The 21,265-nt window shown below is 53.3% G+C and overlaps 1 protein-coding gene across 1 annotated transcript in view; it reads right to left on the reverse strand.

The window, feature by feature from the left end:
- CACNA1A (calcium voltage-gated channel subunit alpha1 A) overlaps positions 1 to 21,265 on the reverse strand; it is a 270,223-nt gene that overhangs the window by 93,062 nt on the left and 155,896 nt on the right. The window contains exons 6-8 of the mRNA XM_040450093.1: positions 12,741 to 12,832; positions 9,909 to 10,061; positions 6,402 to 6,595 (exon numbers count right to left, since the gene is read on the reverse strand). Of these exons, the coding sequence (XP_040306027.1) occupies positions 6,402 to 6,595; positions 9,909 to 10,061; positions 12,741 to 12,832 (439 nt within the window). The remainder of the gene's footprint in view (positions 1 to 6,401; positions 6,596 to 9,908; positions 10,062 to 12,740; positions 12,833 to 21,265) is intronic.

Here is a 21,265-nt window from a genome sequence, read left to right on the forward strand (position 1 = left end):
AATTTTTTTTTTTCAACATTTATTTATTTTCGGGACAGAGAGAGACAGAGCATGAACGGGGGAGGGGCAGAGAGAGAGGGAGACACAGAATCGGAAACAGGCTCCAGGCTCTGAGCCATCAGCCCAGAGCCCGACGCGGGGCTCGAACTCACGGACCGCGAGATCGTGACCTGGCTGAAGTCGGACGCTTAACCGACTGCGCCACCCAGGCGCCCCTATTTTTTAAGTTTTAATGTTTATTTACGTTGAGAGAGAGCGAAAGCGAGAGTGAGAGAGCCTGAGTACGAGTGGGGGAGGGGCAGAGGAAGAGGGAGAGAGAGAATCCCAAGCAGGCTTTGTGGCATCAGGCTCTGCTTAACCGACTGAGCACCCCCCCCCCCCCCCCACCAGGCACCCCTGCTCTGGATTTTAGACAGCTTTAAGAAATTACTCCGTTAAAAATGAAACTGCTCTTGGGGCGCCTGGGTGGCTCAGTCGGTGAAGCGTCCGACTTCAGCCAGGTCATGATCTCGCGAGATCTCGCGTGATCTCGCGTGAGTTCGAGCCCCGCGTCGGGCTCTGGGCTGATGATGGCCCAGAGCCTGGAGCCTGCTTCCGATTCTGTGTCTCTCTCTCTCTCTCTCTCCCTCTTTCTCTCCCTTCCCCCGTATCTATTCCCCAGACCGGATCGGGGCACCTGGTCCCACCACGTCCCTGGCTGACAACCACAGGCCATGCTCTCAACCTCCGACTCTCATTTGTAATTCGGGGGCGGGGGGGGGGGCGCGGTAACCTCTCCTTCTCATGTTATTCATAAACCAAACTCCTGACTTTATTTGGATTTCATCGGTTTTCCCATCGATGTCCCCTTTCTGTTCCCCTTGCAGTTCCCCGCGCTGCATCTAGCAATCACATCTCCTTCGGCCCCTCTGGTCTGTGACGGTTTCTCAGTCTTTCCTTGTTGGTCGTGACCCTGACGGTCTGGAAAAGGACAGGCCAGGTATCCTGCAGGATGCCCTCCATTCTGGGTTTGTCCAATGTTTTGCTCATGATTACGCAGGGGTTGTGAGTCTTGGGGAAGACAGCCCATGGGGTCCCTGCCCCTCACGTCAATCAAGGGCCACACGATTACATATTCCCTGGGGGTGTTGACTTACGGTGGGGTCTCCCCACTCTGAAATGACGACATCTCCCGCTTTGCTACTCTATTCTTTGGAAGCAAGTTACTAAGTCTAGCCCACCCTCTAATTAGTGGGGAGACTAAGTTAAGCGTCCAACTCTCGATCTCAGCTCAGGTCTTGATCTCAGGGTCATGAGTTCAAGCCCCGCGTTGGGCTCCATGGTGGGGATGAAGCCTGCTTAGAAAATAATAAAGTAAAAACGACCGTTTGTCATTGCTATGTCGATCAGCCCTTCGGTGCGGGCTCTCTCCGGACACATTAGCAAGAAAAGAGCACCCAACGTACCGTGGGCACACTGGGAAAATGTTCATGTCCCTCTTCCTCCCTGTTTCCTGGTATAATCTTTTTCCCCCCTCCTAAATAGATAACAAGACAAGTTTAAATTTTTTTTTTCCCGATTATAAAGGAAATTGCGATCTCTGCAGAAAAACGTGGTGATACAGAGAAGTATCGGGCAAATGCCGATTCCTGAACCCTAGAGGCCATCTTGGTAGTGTTCTCCAGTCTCCTCTTCCTAACTTCTATTTTCAAACGCACACGCTTGAGCTCAGAGCACCCTGGTCTCAGACTTCCCGTCTTCAGAATTGTGAGAAAATAAACTTCCGTTGTTTAAGCCGCCTGCTCTGTGCTGTTTTGTAACGGTAGCCCGAGCTAAGACGTAAGGTTTACCTCACCTTGATTCTTTTTTTAAGCAGCGTTTTATTTATTTCTGAGAGAGAGCACGTGCGAGTAGGGGAGGGGCAGAGAGAGCGGGAGACAGAGAGTCCTAAACAGGCTTCACGCTGTCAGCGCAGAGCCCGGCTCGGGGCTCAAACTCGCAAACTGTGAGATCACGACCTGAGCCGCAATCCGGTCAGCTGCTTAACCGGCTGAGCCACCCAGGCGCACCGCCTGTATGCTTTCCAGAAAATCAACCTCCCCGGGGCACCTGGGTGGCTCAGTGGGTTAAGCGGCCGACTTCGGCTCAGGTCGTGATCTCGCGGTCCGTGAGTTCGAGCCCCGCGTCGGGCCCTGGGCTGACAGCTCGGAGCCTGGAGCCCGCTTCGGATTCTGTGTCTCCCTCTGTCTCTGCCCCTTTCCCCGTTCGCGCTCTGTCTCTCTCTGCCTTTCAAAAATGAATAAATGTTAAAAAAATATTTTTAAAGAAAATCAATTCCTCCCTACTCATCATTAGACAGTGAGCATTTCCCTGCATCCTTACATATTCTCCCAACAGATGCTTTTTAATGACGGCGTAATATTCCCTCATACAAAGGGACCATACGGCACTTAACCGCTTGCTTCCAGCTCTGTTCTATTTTTATAAGTAGCGCTGAGACGCACATCCCGATATAAACCTTTGTCAGCACTGCTGATTAGTGGAGGTCAGGCTTTTTCTGAAAGGCGCTTTAACCAGGAAGCCACGCGGCAAAGAAAAGAAACCAGTCGTCGTTGGGGAAACCTGGAGGAGGGCCGAACACGCCGTGTGGGTCAGCGGCTGCTGTTCCCTCTGCCGCAAATGCTCTCCCACAAACAGCTGCCTGGTGCTCTGCTTCTTCGTGGACGTGTCCCTTCCTCTGAGGAGCCCTCCCTGACTGCCTGACCTAGACCAGCCCCGCCTTCCTCTTGTGCTGCTTCCGTCCTCATAGGGCAGGTCGCCATGGCCCGCCTTCTGCCTTCGTTTGCTGTCTCCCTCCCACTTTAGGACCAGCTCCCTATCTGTTGTGTTTGCTTGTGTCTGTCTCCCTTATGAGAGCGGGGAGATTTTTGTCTTCTTATGCTGGGTCCCCAGTCACCTGCCCGTTTCCCAGCGCACAGTAGGTGCTCAACAGTTACTGAACACACGGATGGATTTCAAGGACACCGAGAAAAGAAACGAGCTATTGGGATTGCCCACCCAGGCAGGCGACGTCCCCTCGGCATCTGCGCCCATCGGTCCTAAGACGCTTGGAGCATGTGCGTCTGGACCCTGTCCCCACGGGGCCTCAGCTCTAGTACAACAACAGAGGACAAAGATTCCAGACACTGTGGCTGCCTGTGGCTAGATGGACTGAGGGGGGGTGTCCTAGGGCTGGGCAGGGCTGGCCGGAGGCAGCACGTAAAAGGAGAGCCCAGATGAACCTGGAAAAATCACCTGCTCTATCCTCACCAGCAGAAACTCAACGACAGCCACCTTAGTCCCTGCCTCTGGCGACGAGGGGCTCTGGTGGCTGTATGGAATGCCAAGGGCCGTTGGCAGCTACTAGAAGCTGGAAGAGGCCAAGAAGGATCCTCCCCTACAGCCTTCAGAGGGAGCCTGGCCCTGCCTAGGCCTCGGTGTGCGCTTTCTGGCACCCAGACCGCAAGACAATGAACGTCTGCTGTTTCAGCCACCACTTTGTGGTACCAGATCACTGCTGGGGTTTCGACGACAGCGGGATGGAAAGTTCTAGAAGGCTACTCTGAGTCAGTGGCAGCTACCAGTGGGGTGAGGGTGGGGAATAAAGTGGGACCCCCACAGCTCACTCCTGTCCCTCAGGCGCTGCTGGAGTTTTTTACGGGGTAAAATGCTGAAAATGTTTCTGAAAGGAGTGTCCGCCGGGGGTGGGGGTGGGGGGTGGGGAGGGTTCGGCCTACGCAGACCAGGCACGGTTGTAAGCACTTCACAGGCGCCCACCTCACCCAGTCCTCCTTCCCCGTGCTTCTGTTCATACTGCACACGTGGAAGTGAGGCACAGGGAGGCCAAATGACTTGCCCAAGGTTGCACAGCAAGGAAAGGGGGGGGGGGGAGCCAGGATGGGAACCCAGGCAGTCTGGTGCCTCTGACTCTGTGCTCTTACCGCTTCCCCAAGGCGGCTCAGCTCTAAGCTTCCAGGACAAACATCCCTTCCACCGATGCGGCTTAGGACTAGAGAATCTTCTGGAAATCTGTGGTCGCGCTCACACTTCTCCTCCCACCACTAAGCACATCCCCAGTGTCTTCCCCTGAAACTCTGGACGTTTTCTCCGGACGCCTGACCTCATGACACAAACCCTTGCCCGTGTTCACAAGTTTCTTAGCTTCTGCTCCCCAGTCCCTTTCTCTGCCCGGCTTCCCTTAACCTTCCTGGCTCCCAGCTGTTTCACTTCCAGGAGGGTTCATTTCCCCTGAAGCCCCCCCCCTCTCACCATGCTTACAAAGCAAAGACCAATAAAACCCCCCCCCCACCACAAGCTTTTGCAAATTGGGTGTAACCTTTTGTCCAGGGTGTTTGCCAGTGAGGCCCAAGAGAGAGACTTACGGAGGCTGTGCTCAGGCAAGGTCTTCATACAAATTAGAACACCGTGTGTCTTTCCTACATCCTTTACTTTTGTCGAAAACTAGAATTGTGGTAGACACTTGTGTCGCCTACGATACAAATTACACTCCTGTGATGCGGTGGCATGTGCAGTGTGTGACACACACAACTGTCCACGGCACTTGTGCAATCCTGTCCCGGGCGGCACTCTCCACCCCACCCTAAAAGGAGCCACTGATCAGAAGGATGGGTTCCTGGAAATCTCCCTCCACCCGCCAAAGGGAAACTTCCTTAAGAAACATGAACCGGGACCAAGAGGAGAGTTCGGGAACCCTGTACGCAGGAGGAAGCCTTCTGGGATTGCTTCCCCAGCAGGCCAAGCCAGGACTCCTATGGGCAGAACCTTAACCGGCAATTTCAGCACTTAGGGCAGGTGGAGAGGACGCTTCTGTGAGTCAACAGAGGGATGTGTGCGGAGCAGCCCCAGGATGCTCCGTGGGGTGGCTACACCCGTGGCATCCTCGTGTTTGATCCTGAATCCCTGACTCCACACATCTCCAGCTGCTGACAGGCGACTGGCCTGGGGCGGGGGGGGGGGGGGGCTCTCACCTGCACAGGAGGGTGAGAGGAAGGTGTGCTCTGTTTAGGGCGGAGGGGCCTCTAAAACCTGCACCTCCAAGTATCAAAATTACAAGTGCATTGGAGCCGTTGACCAGTGATCCCACTTCCGGGAATGGACACCACCAACCCCAGCTGTATCTGCACAAGGGTGAAAAGACATGCACGTTGCAGAGCTCGGCAGCACGGAGCTCAATGTCAGAGGGCGGGGAAACCATTGAAACATTTGTCTCTGGGGAACCGATTAAATAAACCATGGCCCGCCCGACAAAGGAGCACTATGCAGCTGTACAAAAGAATGAGGACATGTCTTGCCACGGAAAGATCTCCAGGGTATGTTGTTACGGCGGGGGGGGGGGCCCGAAACACAGAACACAACAGCGCGTATAGAACGCTACACTTTGGAGTAAGAAAGACGGAGGAGAATATGGATTCGATGACACTTACATCTGCATAAATAACACCGAAAGCATATACCAGGGAAGTAAAGGGGTTGCACATCGTGGGGGGATAGGCAACAGGACGGAAGTGGGGCAGACAGGAGCATACATCTCCTTGGATGTGTCTCTAACATTTTCAAGGTTTTGGACAAGAGTACTGACGGAGGCCCATATACTCTTGTAAATATTTAAAAGCTCCTAAATAAAATATGCTCTATGCCTCTCCTTTGTAAACATACTTTCATAAGCACCAGGAAGGTCAATTTAGAACCCAGATGTCTGCACTGGATCACGACGTGAGCAAAGCCAGCCTTGCTCCCTGGCCACGCACGGCTCTGTCTGGCCCAGGGGAAGGGGGCTTCATGCATAGATGCATGGGCACTTCTGCCTGCATTAGTCTAAGCTCCAGCCACATTTGTGCCAACAGATGCTTCCAGAACATGTGGCGCCGTTGGACAACAGACCCACGGGAGAATCTCATTGCAAGTCCTTGGAATCAGAAAATTCCAGAATCCCAGATGATCCAAGAGTGGGGTCTAGAAAAGTGGGGTAAGTGGTGCCAGTTCCTGGTAGACATGTCCCCTGAGCCCCGGGGATGCCTCACCCTACAGGGAGGGGCATGGCTGGCAGAGGGCCAGCGAAGGTCCCAGCACAGAGCCCCTTTGTATAGATCCAAGGATATTACTTTTTTATCCACGTTGGTTTTTGAATCGCACAAGCTTTACATATTAAAAAATATCTAAAATTATATTTAAACACTTGCACAGTGAAACCTTATTCAGCATCGGTCTGCCTTCCGGATTTCCATGTCCTGAGGGGCCTCCTCTACTTAAAAGTTCTGGGCACCTGCACCTCCCCTCCCTCTCTGGTTCAGAGTCCCTCCAATGCAGCCTCAGGAATTGGCTGGTCCAGGAGGGCCACCTGCCCCCAAATTTGCATCACTTACGTTGTAGAGGAGGTCAGTCCACCCTTCCATGGTGATGCACTGGAAAACAGTCAGCACTGCAAATAGGATGTTGTCGAACTGAGTGATCCCATTGTTGGGCCCTTCCCAGTAGGGCTGACATTTGGTCCCATTGGGGCAGGTGCGGGCGGGTTCCTCTGTCCCACATGGAGCCGGAGACTCACCCTGAATGTCATCTATGAAAGAGAAGAGGAGAAAAATCAGGGGAAGGGGCTGGGAAAATCAACTCTGAGAAATAGGGGCTGTAAAGATTCAATGCTGTTGCAAAAATAAAGACTACTGGAATGAATTTATCAATGTTTTTTTTTTTTAAGTTTGGCTTTGCTGATCTAGTCATTGGTGTCTGTTTTAGGAATTTCTTCTCTAAGCTTTATTACTTTTCCTGTGCATTTCCCAAACTTTCGCGATGCATTCCCTTTCTTTAAGGCTACAAATTGCCCTCTGAGCGCAGCTTTAGCTGCATCCCACAAAATCTGTCATGCATTATTGCGCAAGTAAAATATTCTTTGACCCATAGATAGCCAAGATACTTTTTTTTTCAAGTCAGATATATAAAAATAGAATAGTGTAATGAATCCCCATGTACCTATCACCAACTTTAACGCTTATCAACTCAGGGTTAATCTTGCTTCATCCGTATCCCCTCCCCACACTTTGCCTTGCCACTAGAATATTTTTTTTAAAGCAAATCTCAGATACCCCATCATGTCATCCACAAACAAGAAGCAGGTCTCTTGATTTCCAAACACTTTCTGAGTTATCCTTTTGTTGCCAATTTCCAGCTTAATTACACTGTGGTCAGAGGATATGTTCTGTATGATCCAGTCCTTCAAAATCTGTGGCGACGTGCTCTATGTTCCCGAATACAGCCAGTTTTGGTGAATATGCTGTGTGCTTTGTGCCGTGGTTGGGTGCTGGGTCCTCCAGACTTCCATTAGGACAAATATGTCCGTCGTGTTATGCTGTTGTTCTGTAGCCTGATTGTTTTCCATTTCCTTTTCTCTTCCTTCTTCTTCTTCTTTCTTTCTTTTTTTTTCTTGAGATGTACTAGGCACAGGGAGCTGTTCTGGGGGCGAGGGAGGCCAGTACACATGGTGCTTACTTACCCTTAGGCACAGGCGCTAAGTTTTCTCCCCAAACGGCAAGAGGCAGATTGTAAAAATGCCACAGTGAAAGAGACACTTGCCAACAGATGCTGCTTTCGCAGACAACCAACGACAGCTTCGTGGCGAGGTTGGGCTGGGCGCCCGAGGTGGGGTCTGGATTCCAAGGGATTGAGGGCGAGACCCCAGGAGCACAGAATGACCTAGGTGTGTCCCCACTGGACCAGAGCAGCAGGTACGAGAGGGGCCTGTTCAGTGAGTCGCACTTTTGAAGGATTTCAGAGAGCGACACTGTCCTCCAGGAAAGCAGCCCAGTGTGCAAACTCAAGCTCTCCACCAAACAAAAACGTATCTCAACGTATGTGCTACGGGCACGGATGCCAACCTCCACTCAGCACGCAGCAGAGAGAAATAAACGATGGAATGTGTGAATTTTATTGGCCTTTGAAACGCCAGTTGAAGGTCATGCAAAGAGACACCTGCCACTCTGGGAAGTGACACTCCGTGCTTGAGAAGCACTGACCACACTGGCGGCTCGTTTAACTGGCTGGACATGCCTCCCTCATTCACGCTGCACTTGGGACCGGGGCTGAGATTTAATAAATACAGGTTGGAAGGCAAAATCTTCTGAACAAAAGGCTAAGAGCAGGGAGAGAGGAAACGCACGGGTTCCTATAGCAGACGAGAACCGCTGTTGGTTGGGAAGGCCGCCTCTGTCCAGAACCTTCTCTGTCTCCACCCTGCGACCACATCGGGCTCAGTTCCCACCCCCGTGCGGCCCCCTGCGTCAGCCAGTGAACGCCGGTCCCGCCTTCCCTTCAATGGCTCCGGAAGGTTCGTTCATATTTGCCGGGGGAAGGGGACATAAGAGCACACATCGGGCTTCACTGCTACGAGCTGGTGGCAGACGAGGAGTCTTGTCTGGAAGCTGCTGGAAATCAGGAAGCCCTCCACTTTACCTTTGCATTTCCCTGAGTGCTGAGCACAGTTCTGGGCGTGCAGGAACCGGGTTCCCGATGACAAAAGAGCGCAGCTGGAAACCTGACTCTCTTGATTTCGTTCCCACCCCCCCACCCAGCCTTCCGTCCCCCCTCCCCCTGCCCCCCATCACGAAACACTCTGAGGGCTGCTTCTAGAAAAGCAACCGTCCGGAGAGTCTGAGGAATTTGGTTATAAATATATTTTAAAATTAACCTGCTGCCTGGGTGTCTGTCTATATCGGTCTCTTACTCACACGCCTTATATTTTTAATCGCGAGCTTTTCAGTTATCCTCCTAAATCGGGGCTTCCTACCCACCCCGCAGCTGCCCCACCCACATCTGCCCCCTCACAACCCCACCTAGGCCCGAGCCAGTTGTGTCTGCTTGGCTGGAGAGAAAAAGGAAGGAAGGAAGGAAGGAAGGAAGGAAGGAAGGAAGGAAGGAAGGAAGGAAGGAAGGAAGGAAAAGAAAGAAAGAAAAAGAAAGAAAGAGAGAAAGAAAGAAAACCAATAAAACCTCAACACTTAGGATCCAGGAGTCCTGGTTTCTCTGCTCTCGGCTGACTTTTCCAAGGGGCCCTGCCCTGTATCTCTCCCTCCTGCATTTCCGCCCGGGGTGACGAGGCCAGGCGCAGAAATAGCTCTGCCTCAATTAACACCTTCTTCATCGGGGAAAGAAATAATTAGGACATCCCATATTGAGCAAACTTCACAAGCCCAGGAGAGAAGGAGTCAGGAGAAGCAAGAGAAAAAGGAGGAAGAAGAAAGGACATCTTGAATACACGTTTTCTGTGCCCCGTGGGGCGGCCTGGGGCCAGGGCTCTGCCTCTTGGGGGTCACCAGGAGGAGATGGCCCGTGGGAAGCCACTCCCGGCCAGATCCCTCTGCCCACCCAGCAAGACAGGCCTGAAGCCTCTTTCTTTTCTCATAGGGACTCCCCCTCGGCGTCACCGTCCCCTCGCTGTCCACCCCATGAATTCGTGGTCCCCTCGCCCCGTGACCAGCCCTGCCGATGGGCCCGTCTGCACCAAGATGGCCAGTGGCGCCCAGACTGACATACAGGCATCTCTCCTTATCCGATTCCGTTTGGTACTTGGGCTTCAGGGAGGCAAAAGGGTTTGGAGAGCAGGAAACGTCACTGAGAATGTATCTGGGAGCTACCGGGTCCCCGTGTGTGTAGACAGTGGGGGAACGCCATCCGGGGACCCCAACGCAAGGCCCTAGAACTACCGAGACCTCGAGGGCTCTTTCACCCCCCCCCCCCCGCCCCTCGCTCTGCCTGCAGAACTTCGGAAGCAAGCTCTCCCAGCTGCCCGGAGAAAGAAGCGAAACCCTGCACCTCCCTTCCGGGAGCTCGTCCCCAGGGGAGGAAGCTTGGCAAAGTCGCATCATGCTGCTGGGACCTACCTGTCCCCTCTTCAAAGCAGGTGGTATGAAATTTCCCCATATAAAATTCTAACCCTATGATCGCAAAAATAAGAATTGCAAAAAACAGGAGGAGGCCAATCTGCAGCAGGGGGATCATTGCCTTCATGATGGACTTCAGGACGACTTGTAAACCTGGGGAGACACAGAGAGAGCCCCACAGCTCCGTGAGCGAGCGCCCCAAACCCCAGGCACCCCGAGCACACGCGAAGCTGAGGGCGGGGTGACAAGGCTGTTCGTTATACAATGGGAACGATCCCTCCCGGTGTGTGAGGGCACTTTTTATCTTAAAGTATTTTTTTTTTCCAACGTTTATTTATTTTTGGGACAGAGAGAGACAGAGCATGAACGGGGGAGGGGCAGAGAGAGAGGGAGACACAGAATCGGAAACAGGCTCCAGGCTCTGAGCCATCAGCCCAGAGCCCGACGCGGGGCTCGAACTCACGGACCGCGAGACCGTGACCTGGCTGAAGTCGGACGCTTAACCGACTGCGCCACCCAGGCGCCCCTATCTTAAAGTATTTTTGAAGTATTTGACATATGCTGTGTCATCTGATGACCTTTTAGGCAAGACAGGCGTGGAAACTGGTTGCTTTCGGAGCCGTCCTCCTAAGTGTTGGGCGGCCTTCACCCAGAGAGGGGAGCCTTTTCTTAATTCTTCCCACCGAGAGGGGGCGTCTTTTCCTAGTCCAGGCAAAGGCTCCAGTTAGGTTAGCCCCACCTCTACTCGGGAAAGCAACCAACGGCCTAGTTCCGGTCCCGGGGAAACCAGACGTGATTTCACCGGCTTGTACCCCCAGCCCTTGATGTGGGCGCACATGTAGCCCCATTTCGCAGAGGTGGGAAGCGAGACCGAGAGAGGTGATTTCATCCCAGGGCATTAGCAATAACAGAGCCAGGGTTTAAGCCCAGGCCTGAGGGACGTCAGATCCTCGGTTTGCGGCCACCGCGCGGTCAGGGAAGTCTACGGTGAAAACGAGTCCGAACAAAAAGCCTGAGGCCTTGCTTCTTGATTAGCAGAACTCCGCGTGGCTCATGATTAGCACCTCCTGGTGGGGGGAAACCACGGGGGTCCGAAATGGAAGAGCGATGTTCTTCCACCCGCCTGGCAGGGTGGGTAAGGCTCCGGACACTGGGTGGCGTCAGTCCCCGGGCCAGATACCCTGCACCCACCTGCCAGCCGCTAGGGGCTCCCAGCTGCCCCTCCTCCTTGTACAACTCGGTGATCAACAGCGGCCTCCCCCAGGCGGCTGCTGCCTCCCCGCCTCCCACCCCCAGCAAGTGACCAGAGAGGTACAGAAGGCCAGCAAGCAGTCTCTTTGCCTCAGGTTGCAGGATACCTAGGGGGCTACTCACAGTCTAGAGCTCTCCACGAGATCAGGCTGAGACTGCATCCTTGCTGGGCATCTTTCCCGTTCCATCCCGCTGTCCTCATTCTCTCTCTCCTGACAGCCCCCTCCAGATAAGGCAGGGCCCATCTGAGCACCTCGCTAAGCCTGCATCGAGGGGCCCCGACCTCGTCAACTACGCCAGCCGTGTGACCTTCACCAAGGCAGGTCACCGTCCTGAACCTTGGTCTCTCCATCTGTGAACGGGGACTGGGGGAGCACCGCCCTCTCAGGATTGAAGGAGGGAGCTCCTAGCTGCCAAAGCACCATCGTAGGTGGTGATTAATAGAAACCCTTATTAGCGTTAGCTTGGGGATGATCCCTGACTCAACGCGATGCAGGCAGCTCCTGGAATCCTGCAGATGCTTCAGTAGACGTGCCTTCTTTCCACGAAAAGGCCCTGCTGGTGGTCACGGGGGAGACCTTGCCCTTTAAATCTGGGTGGCAACGGACCCTACGGAAAGAGCCAAGGAGGTGGGCGAGGGTGCTAATGAGAGAAGCTACCTCACAGGCTTGTGGTGAGGACAAACGAATTTGAAAAATGGCAGCCACTTAGAGCAGCGCCGGGCACACAACAAATTACTGGCGGTAGGACGAACTGAGGCAGTGGGGCACAAAAAAGGTCGGCCCTGTTTTTTTTTGTTTTTTTTTTGTTTTTTTTTTTTTTTTGCAGCTGAACCTCCTCCTGACCCTGCCTACTCCCCCCGCCCCCCCCGGGGGGGGGGAGGGCGGGGAATGGAAGCACCCTGAGAGAAGGAGAAAGCAGCACCAGATGCCTATGGACTTTGGAGCTCATCACCGTCAAGCTGTCAGAGCTCAGGTGCATAACTCAACCTGAGCCTCAGCCTTGTCACCTGTCAAATGGGTTCACTGGGTGACTGTGAAGACAAAGACATTCAATGCGTGGAAAGTCCTGTCCCTAGCGTCCAGTAGGCAGCGGGCGCTCAATACGTGGTGACCGCCACTGCCACCAGCATTACTGGCCAGGCTTGGGCCACACTTGCTAAGCCCCAGTCCCGCCATTCTCAGCCACGTGACACTGCTCCAACGGTTCGGCCGCTCTGAGCCTCAGTTTCCCCACCTGTCAAACGGAGATCTTGCCGAGGCCCAACTGCGGAGAGCTGTGAGTACTGACTGAGCTAACATCAACACGACTCCGGACAGATAGCAGGTGCTCAATAAATGAATGGGTGCTGTGGCTCTAGGTGAGGCCCCTGGCTTGCTTTCAGAAGCTCACCCAGACCGGCTGCCAGGTTCCTGGGGGCGGGCGGGCGGGTCCCTTGGGGAGCTTCCCCCAAGAGAAGGTTGCCCTGACACAGGCTGGGAGGCACTCGGGGGCCCCTTCTGAGATGCTCTGCGGAGGGGAAACTGAGGACTCCCGGGACCCCCTGAGCAGACCCCTTGCCAGGGTTGGAAACTCACGCACTTGGGATTCCAGACACCAGCTTGAGCGGTCTCAGCACTCGGACTGCCCTCAGGGTCCGTAGGTCAAACTCCGTCCCAACGGTCGCCAATATGCTGGAAGAAAGAAGCCAGGGCGGAAAACAGAGGGTGGGTTTCAGGGTCAGACAGGAGTGGGATTTGATGTCAGTTGTTGGCTCGGTGACCACAGGTGCGGGACTTGACGTTGCTGGGCCTCGGGGTCAGAACCTGGAAAGCAGCGTTAACAGTACCTGCCTTATAGGATGAAAGGTGATTTGCAAAGACCCCGAGTCGGTGTATGCTTGATGGTGATCAGTAAATGCTGGACGGAGAGGGGCGAAAGTTTCCCATCACTCGCGGTCGGGGTGATGCTCAATATATTGCACAACTCGCCATCAGAACGAATCACGGGGAGGCCCGGAGGTCTGGGGGAGGGGCCCGGGAGAATGGCAGTCCCTTTGGGGCTCGGCATGGGTTCAAATCCCGGCTCTGCCATTTCCCAGCTGGGAGACCTTGGACAGGCCAGGACGTCTCTCCGTGTCTCAGTCTCCCCTTTTTTGTACACCAGGGGTAACCCCAGTACGGACGACACCTCAAAGGGGTGTGGGGACTAACGACACGTTGAATTGATACGTGTGACGCGGTCAGCACTACTCAGAAATAAATGAGAAGGGAAAAAAACCCAACCAAACAAACATAGAAAACCAAAGCAAACGACGCGTGTGGCTCTGCTGGTGTGGACTAGCTTGGTCATCTGAAGAAGCGTGAGGCCGCCGGTGAGGAGGCCAAACCAGCCAGGGTGACAGCGGGAGGCGGCGACAGCCGATCACACAGGGCCCTGTGGGCCGTGGCGAGGACCTGGTTCCTTCTCCAAGTGACGCGGGAGCCACAGAAGGTTCCGAACACTGGAGAGATGGGATGTGGCCTGTATGACAATGAAGCCCCCCTGCGGGGCAAGGCCAGAAGTTGGGACCTGGGGTCGAGGCCACCGCACTTCTGGGTGAGACGCGCGGGGGTCTGGGCGGGGCTGCGCGCGGGACCCAATGGGAGCCCGGAGAGGAGCTCAGCCCCGCCCTCAGATGAACCTGCGAGAGGGTGAGGTTCAAACACAGGTCCCTGCAGCCCCGGGCTGCAAGAAAATGGGGAAGCAGCACCGCACACACAATCTGCGATCTGGACCGAAACCCTAGCCCTGCCTTTTCTCATTGTGTGGCCTCTGTCCTAACCTGTCCAAGCCTCAGAAATGCAGATCATCGGACCTCCCTCCAGCCCCGTGCAGTCTTAACTGGCAACTAAAATGCACTCTCTTCCACCCCCCCCCCCCCCCCCCCCCGCCCTGGAAGGATGAGAAGGAATGAAGGGGGGAGGCGGGGAGGGCGGAGGAGAAGGCTTCTGTGGCCAAAGTTTCATTCAGGATGTTGCTGGGGAGAAAAGGGTGGGCTGGCGCCGGAGGCTCTGAACTGGAGGCTGAGGAGGTGGGCCTTATCGTATGGACAGTGGGAGTCATATAAGGTTTCGGAGCAGGGGAGGGATGTGATTAGGGTTGGCGTGGTAGAGACAGGGCTGACAGCTGACAGGACAGATGGGCAGAGCGTGGAGGGAGCGGTGAGAGCAGGCCGGCGTAATGAGGGCTGGAACTAGGACAAAGGCAGTGGGAGTACAAAGGAGGCCCCAATTTAAATATAGCTGCCATTGATTGCTGGGCATCAGGGAGCTTGCCTGGGCTCATCAAATTCTGCATTCCAGCAGTTGGTAGGATGAGCCCCATTTTCCAGAGGAAACTAGAGCCCAGAGAAGTTGCTAATGCATGGAGGTCCATACCATGGAGCAGGACCTCAAAGCCAGGACCCCAGCACACCAGAACCCCGGTTCTTCATCTCCTGCGGCTTGTTGGATGGGGTGGGGGCCACGGTGGGAAAGACAGAAGGGAAGAATGGCTTCCTGGCTCTGAATGAACCACTAGGCAACGGTCATTCACTTATTCAACAAAGGTTTATTGAGCACCTACTACAGGGGCCCAAGGATGCCGCCATGAACAAAGAAACAATGGGAAAACATAGGGTATGTCAGAAGGTGGGAAGTGCTATGGAGAACAACATGGCAGCCGCCAGGGCTTCCCGTGGAAGGATTAAGCGTCGTGGGATGGGAGCAAGAGAAATCCAAGATGACTGTAGGGTTTGGCCTGAAATACCTGAAGGATGGGGTGGCGGGAAACTGAGATTGCAAAATGGTGGGTTAGGAGGAAGATCAAGACCGGGCTGTGGACACGTGGAGTTTGAGATGCCAGTTGCTATCACTCCCTCGTTAAAACCTGCCATTGGCTTCCGTCAGGCTTAGCATAAAATCCAAACTCTACCGGGATCACAACACCTAGAGTCACTTGACACCCACGGACTGTCCTATCCCACCACACTCTGGCCACCCCGACCTTCTGTTCCTCCCACAGGAAAAGCTCCTTCCCACCCCAAGAATGTTACAGTGGCCATTTCTTCCACTGCAAATGCCCATCCCCTTAACTCTCTCCCTCTTTGCCTGGCGCCCTCTTCAGGTCCTTCAAAGGTCACATTTCGCCTTCTCAGAGAGGATTGCCCTGGCCCCTCTAGCCAAAGAGATTCTTTGCTCTCCAGGATTATATCGTTTATTAAGCTGTATTTATTATCCCCCCCCCCTTCTAGAATGTGAGCACCACAGAGACAAAGGTTGTGTGTGTGTGTGTGTGTGTGTGTGTGTAGCACCTTTTACGGCCTAGCAGGTACTCAATAAATGCCTGCTGAGTGAGAAAAGAGTGGTGGGAAACAGGGTTATGGTAGACCAGATGTCCTAGAGTAGTGCAGGGGTAAAGTGAAAGAAGCCAAGGGCCCCCAGTGGAATGTTGGGAAAGAGCAACATTTTAAGAGACAAGTGGTTGAGGAAGGAGACTGGTGAAAAAGAGGAAGTCACGGAGGTGGGTGGAGACCCGGCAGGGAGGTTCATCCTAGGGGGTCAAGTTCAAAAGTGTTTTCAGAAAGGCAAGGTCATCGGTCTTCAGGGCAGCCCAGGGATGAGTTGGGTGCAAGGGATGAGGAGCATCAGGTCACTGGGGGGTCTTGCCGGGCTTGTAAGTGCTCTATAGCCCCATGGGGACAGTGGCATTTCCATCACCGGAGAATGTTCCACTGGATGGTGCTAGTCTTGCTTCGCCCCACTAGGGAGGGGATTTTCATGTTTTGTTCACAGCTGTATCCCCAGTACCTAAAACTGTGCCTGGCATACAGCAGGTGCTCAATAAATGCTTCTTGCATGCACAATGAGGAAGTGAAAAGTAGGAGAGCCTGATGATAACAGAGTATATTCTGGAAGAGACAGAAGGCTGGGTAGAAGACAGGACTTGTCTTAAACTAGGAAAAGGATTGTGGAAGATACGATGGCTGTTTATCCAACAGCCAATCCTACGCCCTCCCTTGCCAGTGGAGTGCGTCTTCCATCAGAGTCAGAAAATACCCAACAGGAAGTCTTTTTTTTCCCAGAATTCCTTTCCATGGGAGCCCTGGTCGAATGAGCCAGTCATGTATCTAACAGGACCTGAGGGGGCTGCTGGGGGCTGTTGGAGGCTTCTGGGGGGGAAAGTTTTCTTCCCCTGAGAAAAGTGGCATGGCAGGAGACAACCCCTCCTTTTCGTTGGCTGGATGCTTTTGTGTAGACGTCTTGGAACAAGGTGGCCATCTTGGGACCATGAGTGGTAAAGGTCACCAGGAAAGTCCTTCCACAGAAGACGCCACAGTGGAAAGACAGAAAGGGCTCCTTGGGGACATCCCTGGGCTGTGGAGCCAACCCTGCCACCAGCCACCCTTCCTAGTGGATAAGAGCCAGGCGGCCTGGGTTCAAATCCCGGTTCCTCCAATCACTAGCCGTGTGGCCTCGGGTAAGTCACTCAACTCTTCTGTTCCTCAGTTTCCTGGGCCGTACGACGGGGATGACGATAGTACCTGCCCCGATAGGTGCGGGGGTTTATGTGATGTGCTTGGGATTTAGGAAGTCCTACGCAAATGGTTGCTTTTGTCTTCATCATTTTTCTTCTTCTTGTGTTACTTGGGGGTAAGTGATGCCGGAACCCACCAACAAAGGCAACGGTCATCGCATCGTTTCCTTTGTCAGGCTACAGGCTTATTCTTTACCTACTGAGATCTCATTTCATCCCCCAGCATCTTTACCTGGTGAGGGTTCTACTCTCTTCTCGTGAAGAGGGAAGCCGAGACCCAGGGCATGAGCTACTCGTCCACCACAATCACACAGCTAACGTGCGGTGCCTGGCTCTTGAGTCTGGCTGTGTCACCTCCACCGGGCTGCCCCTGGGGAACACCACCACCCCGACTACCCTCTCCTGGGACTTCAGCCACGCTCATTCCTCCACTAACCTGAGCGTAGAACGGAGCTAGATTTTCCTCTGCTGGCTGGAGGTCAGGATGTCAGGAACTATTCGTGCAACTACCAGGTGCCAGGTGGGCGAGGAGGGAAACGTGCAAAGGCCCTGGGGCTGGAGAGACCTCATGGTAAAGAGTGAGGTTACTAGCTGAGAGGGAGGGGACGGAGGACAGGAGAGTGACCAGGAGGCGTTAGCATGGTCAGAAAGCAGGAGAGAGATGGAGGCCACTGTGGACCCCTGACCTCAGGTTAGAAGAAACACTTGCCCCCACGGCCAGGGTCAAATCTTCCTGAGATGGGTACTTAGGAGCATAACTGTTTCCCATGCAGTCTATATTCTTGCCATTCATAGATCGTGCAAATCCTTTTCAGGTTTATTTTTATATCACTTGGCTTTTACCTCCTCTTGGAAAAAGTATTTCTAAAATTCCTTAAAAAAAAAAATCTTCAAACAGAGAGAGTCAAGTTAATTGCTCTCCTTAGTTCATGGCATATTTATTTATACCTTTGGTCTTTGCACTGTCCCTCTCTGTTCATTTGCCCATTCACTCATTCACTCATTCATTCGTTCGTTTGTTCACTCATTCATTCATTCCCTTGTGTCCTCAAACCCTACTTTCATTCGCCTCTCCCAAGAGACAACCAATATCATGTTTAATTTGGTCTTATTGGAGTGCGTTCTTGCAAAACATGTGTTTTATTTTGAGGGCTTGTATTTTTAACTTACATTGACGGCACGAAGTTAAGCATATTCTGTTGTTTCCTGTTTTCACCCAGAACCAGGTTTTTAAGCCCCATCCTGGGTGGTCCATTAGACGTGCCATCTGGAGCTCTCACTCGGCCTGGGGCTCCGTAGGTGCATCCGCCATATTCCCGTCCCCGGGGATGGACACCAGGTGGCCTCCAGCTTGGGCGGGCCTCCCGCCCCCCCCCCGGGGGGGGGGGGCCGGAGGGGGTGCCCCCGCCATCCCCCCCCCCGGGGGGGTGAACAGGGGGCCCCCCCCCTCCCCCCCCCCCCCCCCCCCCAGATGGTGCTGTAGCGAATAAGCCTGCACCGCCCCTCACAGACCTGGTGAAGATCTCCCTGGGATGGCTGCCTGGGAGCGTAACTGCTGGTGAGTCTGAATTAACTCCACTTGGCATGGATGATGACCTTCCGCAGGGCCGCCCAGGCCACACCCGCAGGAGTGGGGGCAGGAGTTTCCCCTGTCCCCACGTCCCGCCCACCCTTGGCTGATCCACCTTGCTGACTCTTTCCACTACGAGAGGCACACGGAAATACTCGCTGTTTTGATTTTCATCTTTCTGATTGCAAATGATTTTGAGTACCACGTCACATACTGCTTAGCTTTTCAGACTTCTCTTCCCTAATCTCCCTGATCATATATATATATGTATATACATATATTGCCTTGTATAGTCCTGATCAGTGCTGCCCAATATGGTGGCCATTGGCCACATGTGGCTATGGATGCTGGAAATGCGGCTAGTGTGAGTAAGGAACTGAATTTTCGTATTCTCTCTCTCTTTTTTTAATGTGTATTTATATACAGACAGAGACAGGGACAGAACATGAGCGGGGGGGGGGGGGGAGAGAGAGAGAGAGAGAGAGAGAGACAGGATCTGAGGCAGGCTCCAGGCTCCGAGCTGTCAGCACAGAGCCTGACGCGGGGCTTGAACCCACGGACCGTGAGATCATGACCTGAGCCGAAGTCGGATGCTTAACTGACTGAGCCACCCAGGCGCCCCACTTTTTAAAGTTTATTTATTTTGAGAGAGAAAGAGAGAGAGAGAGAGAGAGAGACGTTGTGTGTGAGTGGGGAAGGGGCAGAGAGACAGAATCCCAAGCAGACTCCCTGCTGTCTGTGCAGAGCCCGATGTGGGGTTCGAACTCATGAACCACAAGATCATGACCAGAGCCGAAGTCAGATGCTTAGCTTACCAGACTGAGCCACCCAGGCACCCCAAGGAAGGGAATTTTAAGTTGTATTTACTTTTATTTCATTTATCTTTAAAATAGTCACATGTGGTTGGGGGGGCAGCCTAACGGATAGCAATTAGATACTAACCTGTGGTCAGTTATTTTTCTGTCGTTCTATTTACAAATACCACTTTAGGGGGCGCCCGGGTGGCTCAGTCGGTGAAGCCTCCGACTTAGGCTCAGGTCATGATCTCGCGGTTCGAGTTTGAGCCCCATGTCGGGCTCTGGGCTGATGGCTCGGAGCCTGGAGCCTGTTTCCGATTCTGTGTCTCCCTCTCTCTCTGCCCCTCCCCCGTTCATGCTCTCTCTCTGTCCCAAAAATAAATAAACGTTGAAAAAAAAAATTAAAAAAAAAAACATTTAAAAAAATTAAAACAAACAAATACCACTTTAGTTCTTACCATGCACCAGGTGCCAGTCTATAGGATTTTAAATATTAACTCATTTAAGAAACTCCTAGCAACCCCGTAGGTAGATACTATTCTTTCCCTTTTATTGGTGAGGAAACTGAGGCACAGAAAGGTTGAGTTACTTGCCCGTGGATTTACAGGAAATGGTAAAGCAAAATCTGGATGCGGGCAGTTTGGTTCCTAAACTGTCCCCGTTATGTCTTTATCTGAGCAAAACATCTCACTTTTCATCTAATCAATTATTATTATTTATTATTATTATTATTAGTATCGGCCTTGGAGTTTGTGCTTTTAAAGTTCTGTTTAAGAACCCCTTCCCCCACCCCAGATCACACAGATACTCTCCTGCGTTTTCCCCTGTGAATGTGAAGCTCTTACCACTCACACAAGGTCCTCCCAAGCACCTTAACCTTTGCATGGAGCCGTTCTCCCATTTAATTGTCTTCTAAAGTACAGGATTACACAAAAGGACACGTTTCTATTTTGGGTGATTCCTGAAGCTCTCTTAAAGTGCAGTGTTTTCTTAAAAAAAAAAAGCAGGAGCAGATGTAAAAACCCCAGAAGGAGAGAGGAGGTAAGTGATTCTAGAAAAGATGGGAGCTCCAGAGGGATGGGTTTGCTGGGGGCGAGAAGCGGATGACGATGAGACGGGCGGGTTTGGAGATCCGCAGGTCGCGGGCCTGAGGAAGGGCACCGTCGTCGTGATCCCTTGCTGATCGCAAGGCTGGAGGAGGCCAGAGGGAAACCGGTCCGAGACACTGGAACGAGAGCGAGAGCGGGGGAGAGCTAGAGGGGATCAGTCCAAGTTTGCAAGAAGAGCACAGAGGGAGTGCAGAAGCAGAGCCTGAAGGTTCAAATGAGACGTTTGACGGAGTAAAGCTCTCGAGGAACCGGACGGGGACGTTTTCGATTTAATTCCCAGACATTTAGTGGGCCCCTCCCGAGGGAGAGGCACTCCCAGATCAAAATAAAAACAAAAGCTCAACTCTTGGCCGGTGGCAGCTGGTGGGAGTGGAGACTCGTCCCACCACTACTACTTAGGACGGTTTTCGCCAGAGCTAAATGGACTCCTCCCTACGACCCAGAAACCCCCGTCCTAGCAATACGTCCCACCAAAGACAAGCGGTTCGCCCCCCCCCCCCGCAAGCGCTGCAAAGTGCAAAACGCCCAAATGCCCGTCACCCCCGTGCGGCGCACGCGGCCGTGACCGTGAACTTTGCCCAGCTCACGCACACGGCGGCAAGGGAAGAAGGCCAAGAAGAGCGTGCCGTGTGATTCCGTGTGTTCACAATTCAAAAATAGGCGACGCTAATCCGCGCTGTTCCCTGTCAGGGTGGAGCGACTGGAAAGGAATGAGAAGGTGTCAGGGGGTTGGGGACAATCCGTTTCTTGCTTTGGGTGCTGGTTACATGAGCGTGTTCAGTTTTGGAAAATTACTCAGGCCGTACCTGTGTGTGTGTGTGTGTGTGTGTGTGTGTGTGTGCGCGCGCGCGCGCGCGCGCCCGTGCTTTTCGGCATGTATGTCCCACTTCAATATCAAGTTTTAAAAAGCAGGATTAGAAAGAAGGTAATGTTTACTGAGTGTTTGCCGTGGGCCAGGCAGGGTGTGTTGTTTTAATCAATCCCCACGACGACCCTATGAAGCAGGGCCTATCATTCCTTCTACTTTGCAGATCAGAGAGGCTGAGTCACTGCTCTAAGGCCACACAGCGGGTACATGGCGGAGCTGGGTTTTGA

Source organism: Herpailurus yagouaroundi, unplaced genomic scaffold (assembly GCF_014898765.1).
Source record: "Herpailurus yagouaroundi ecotype Mexico unplaced genomic scaffold, PumYag 200, whole genome shotgun sequence".
Lineage (NCBI taxonomy): Eukaryota > Metazoa > Chordata > Mammalia > Carnivora > Felidae > Herpailurus > Herpailurus yagouaroundi.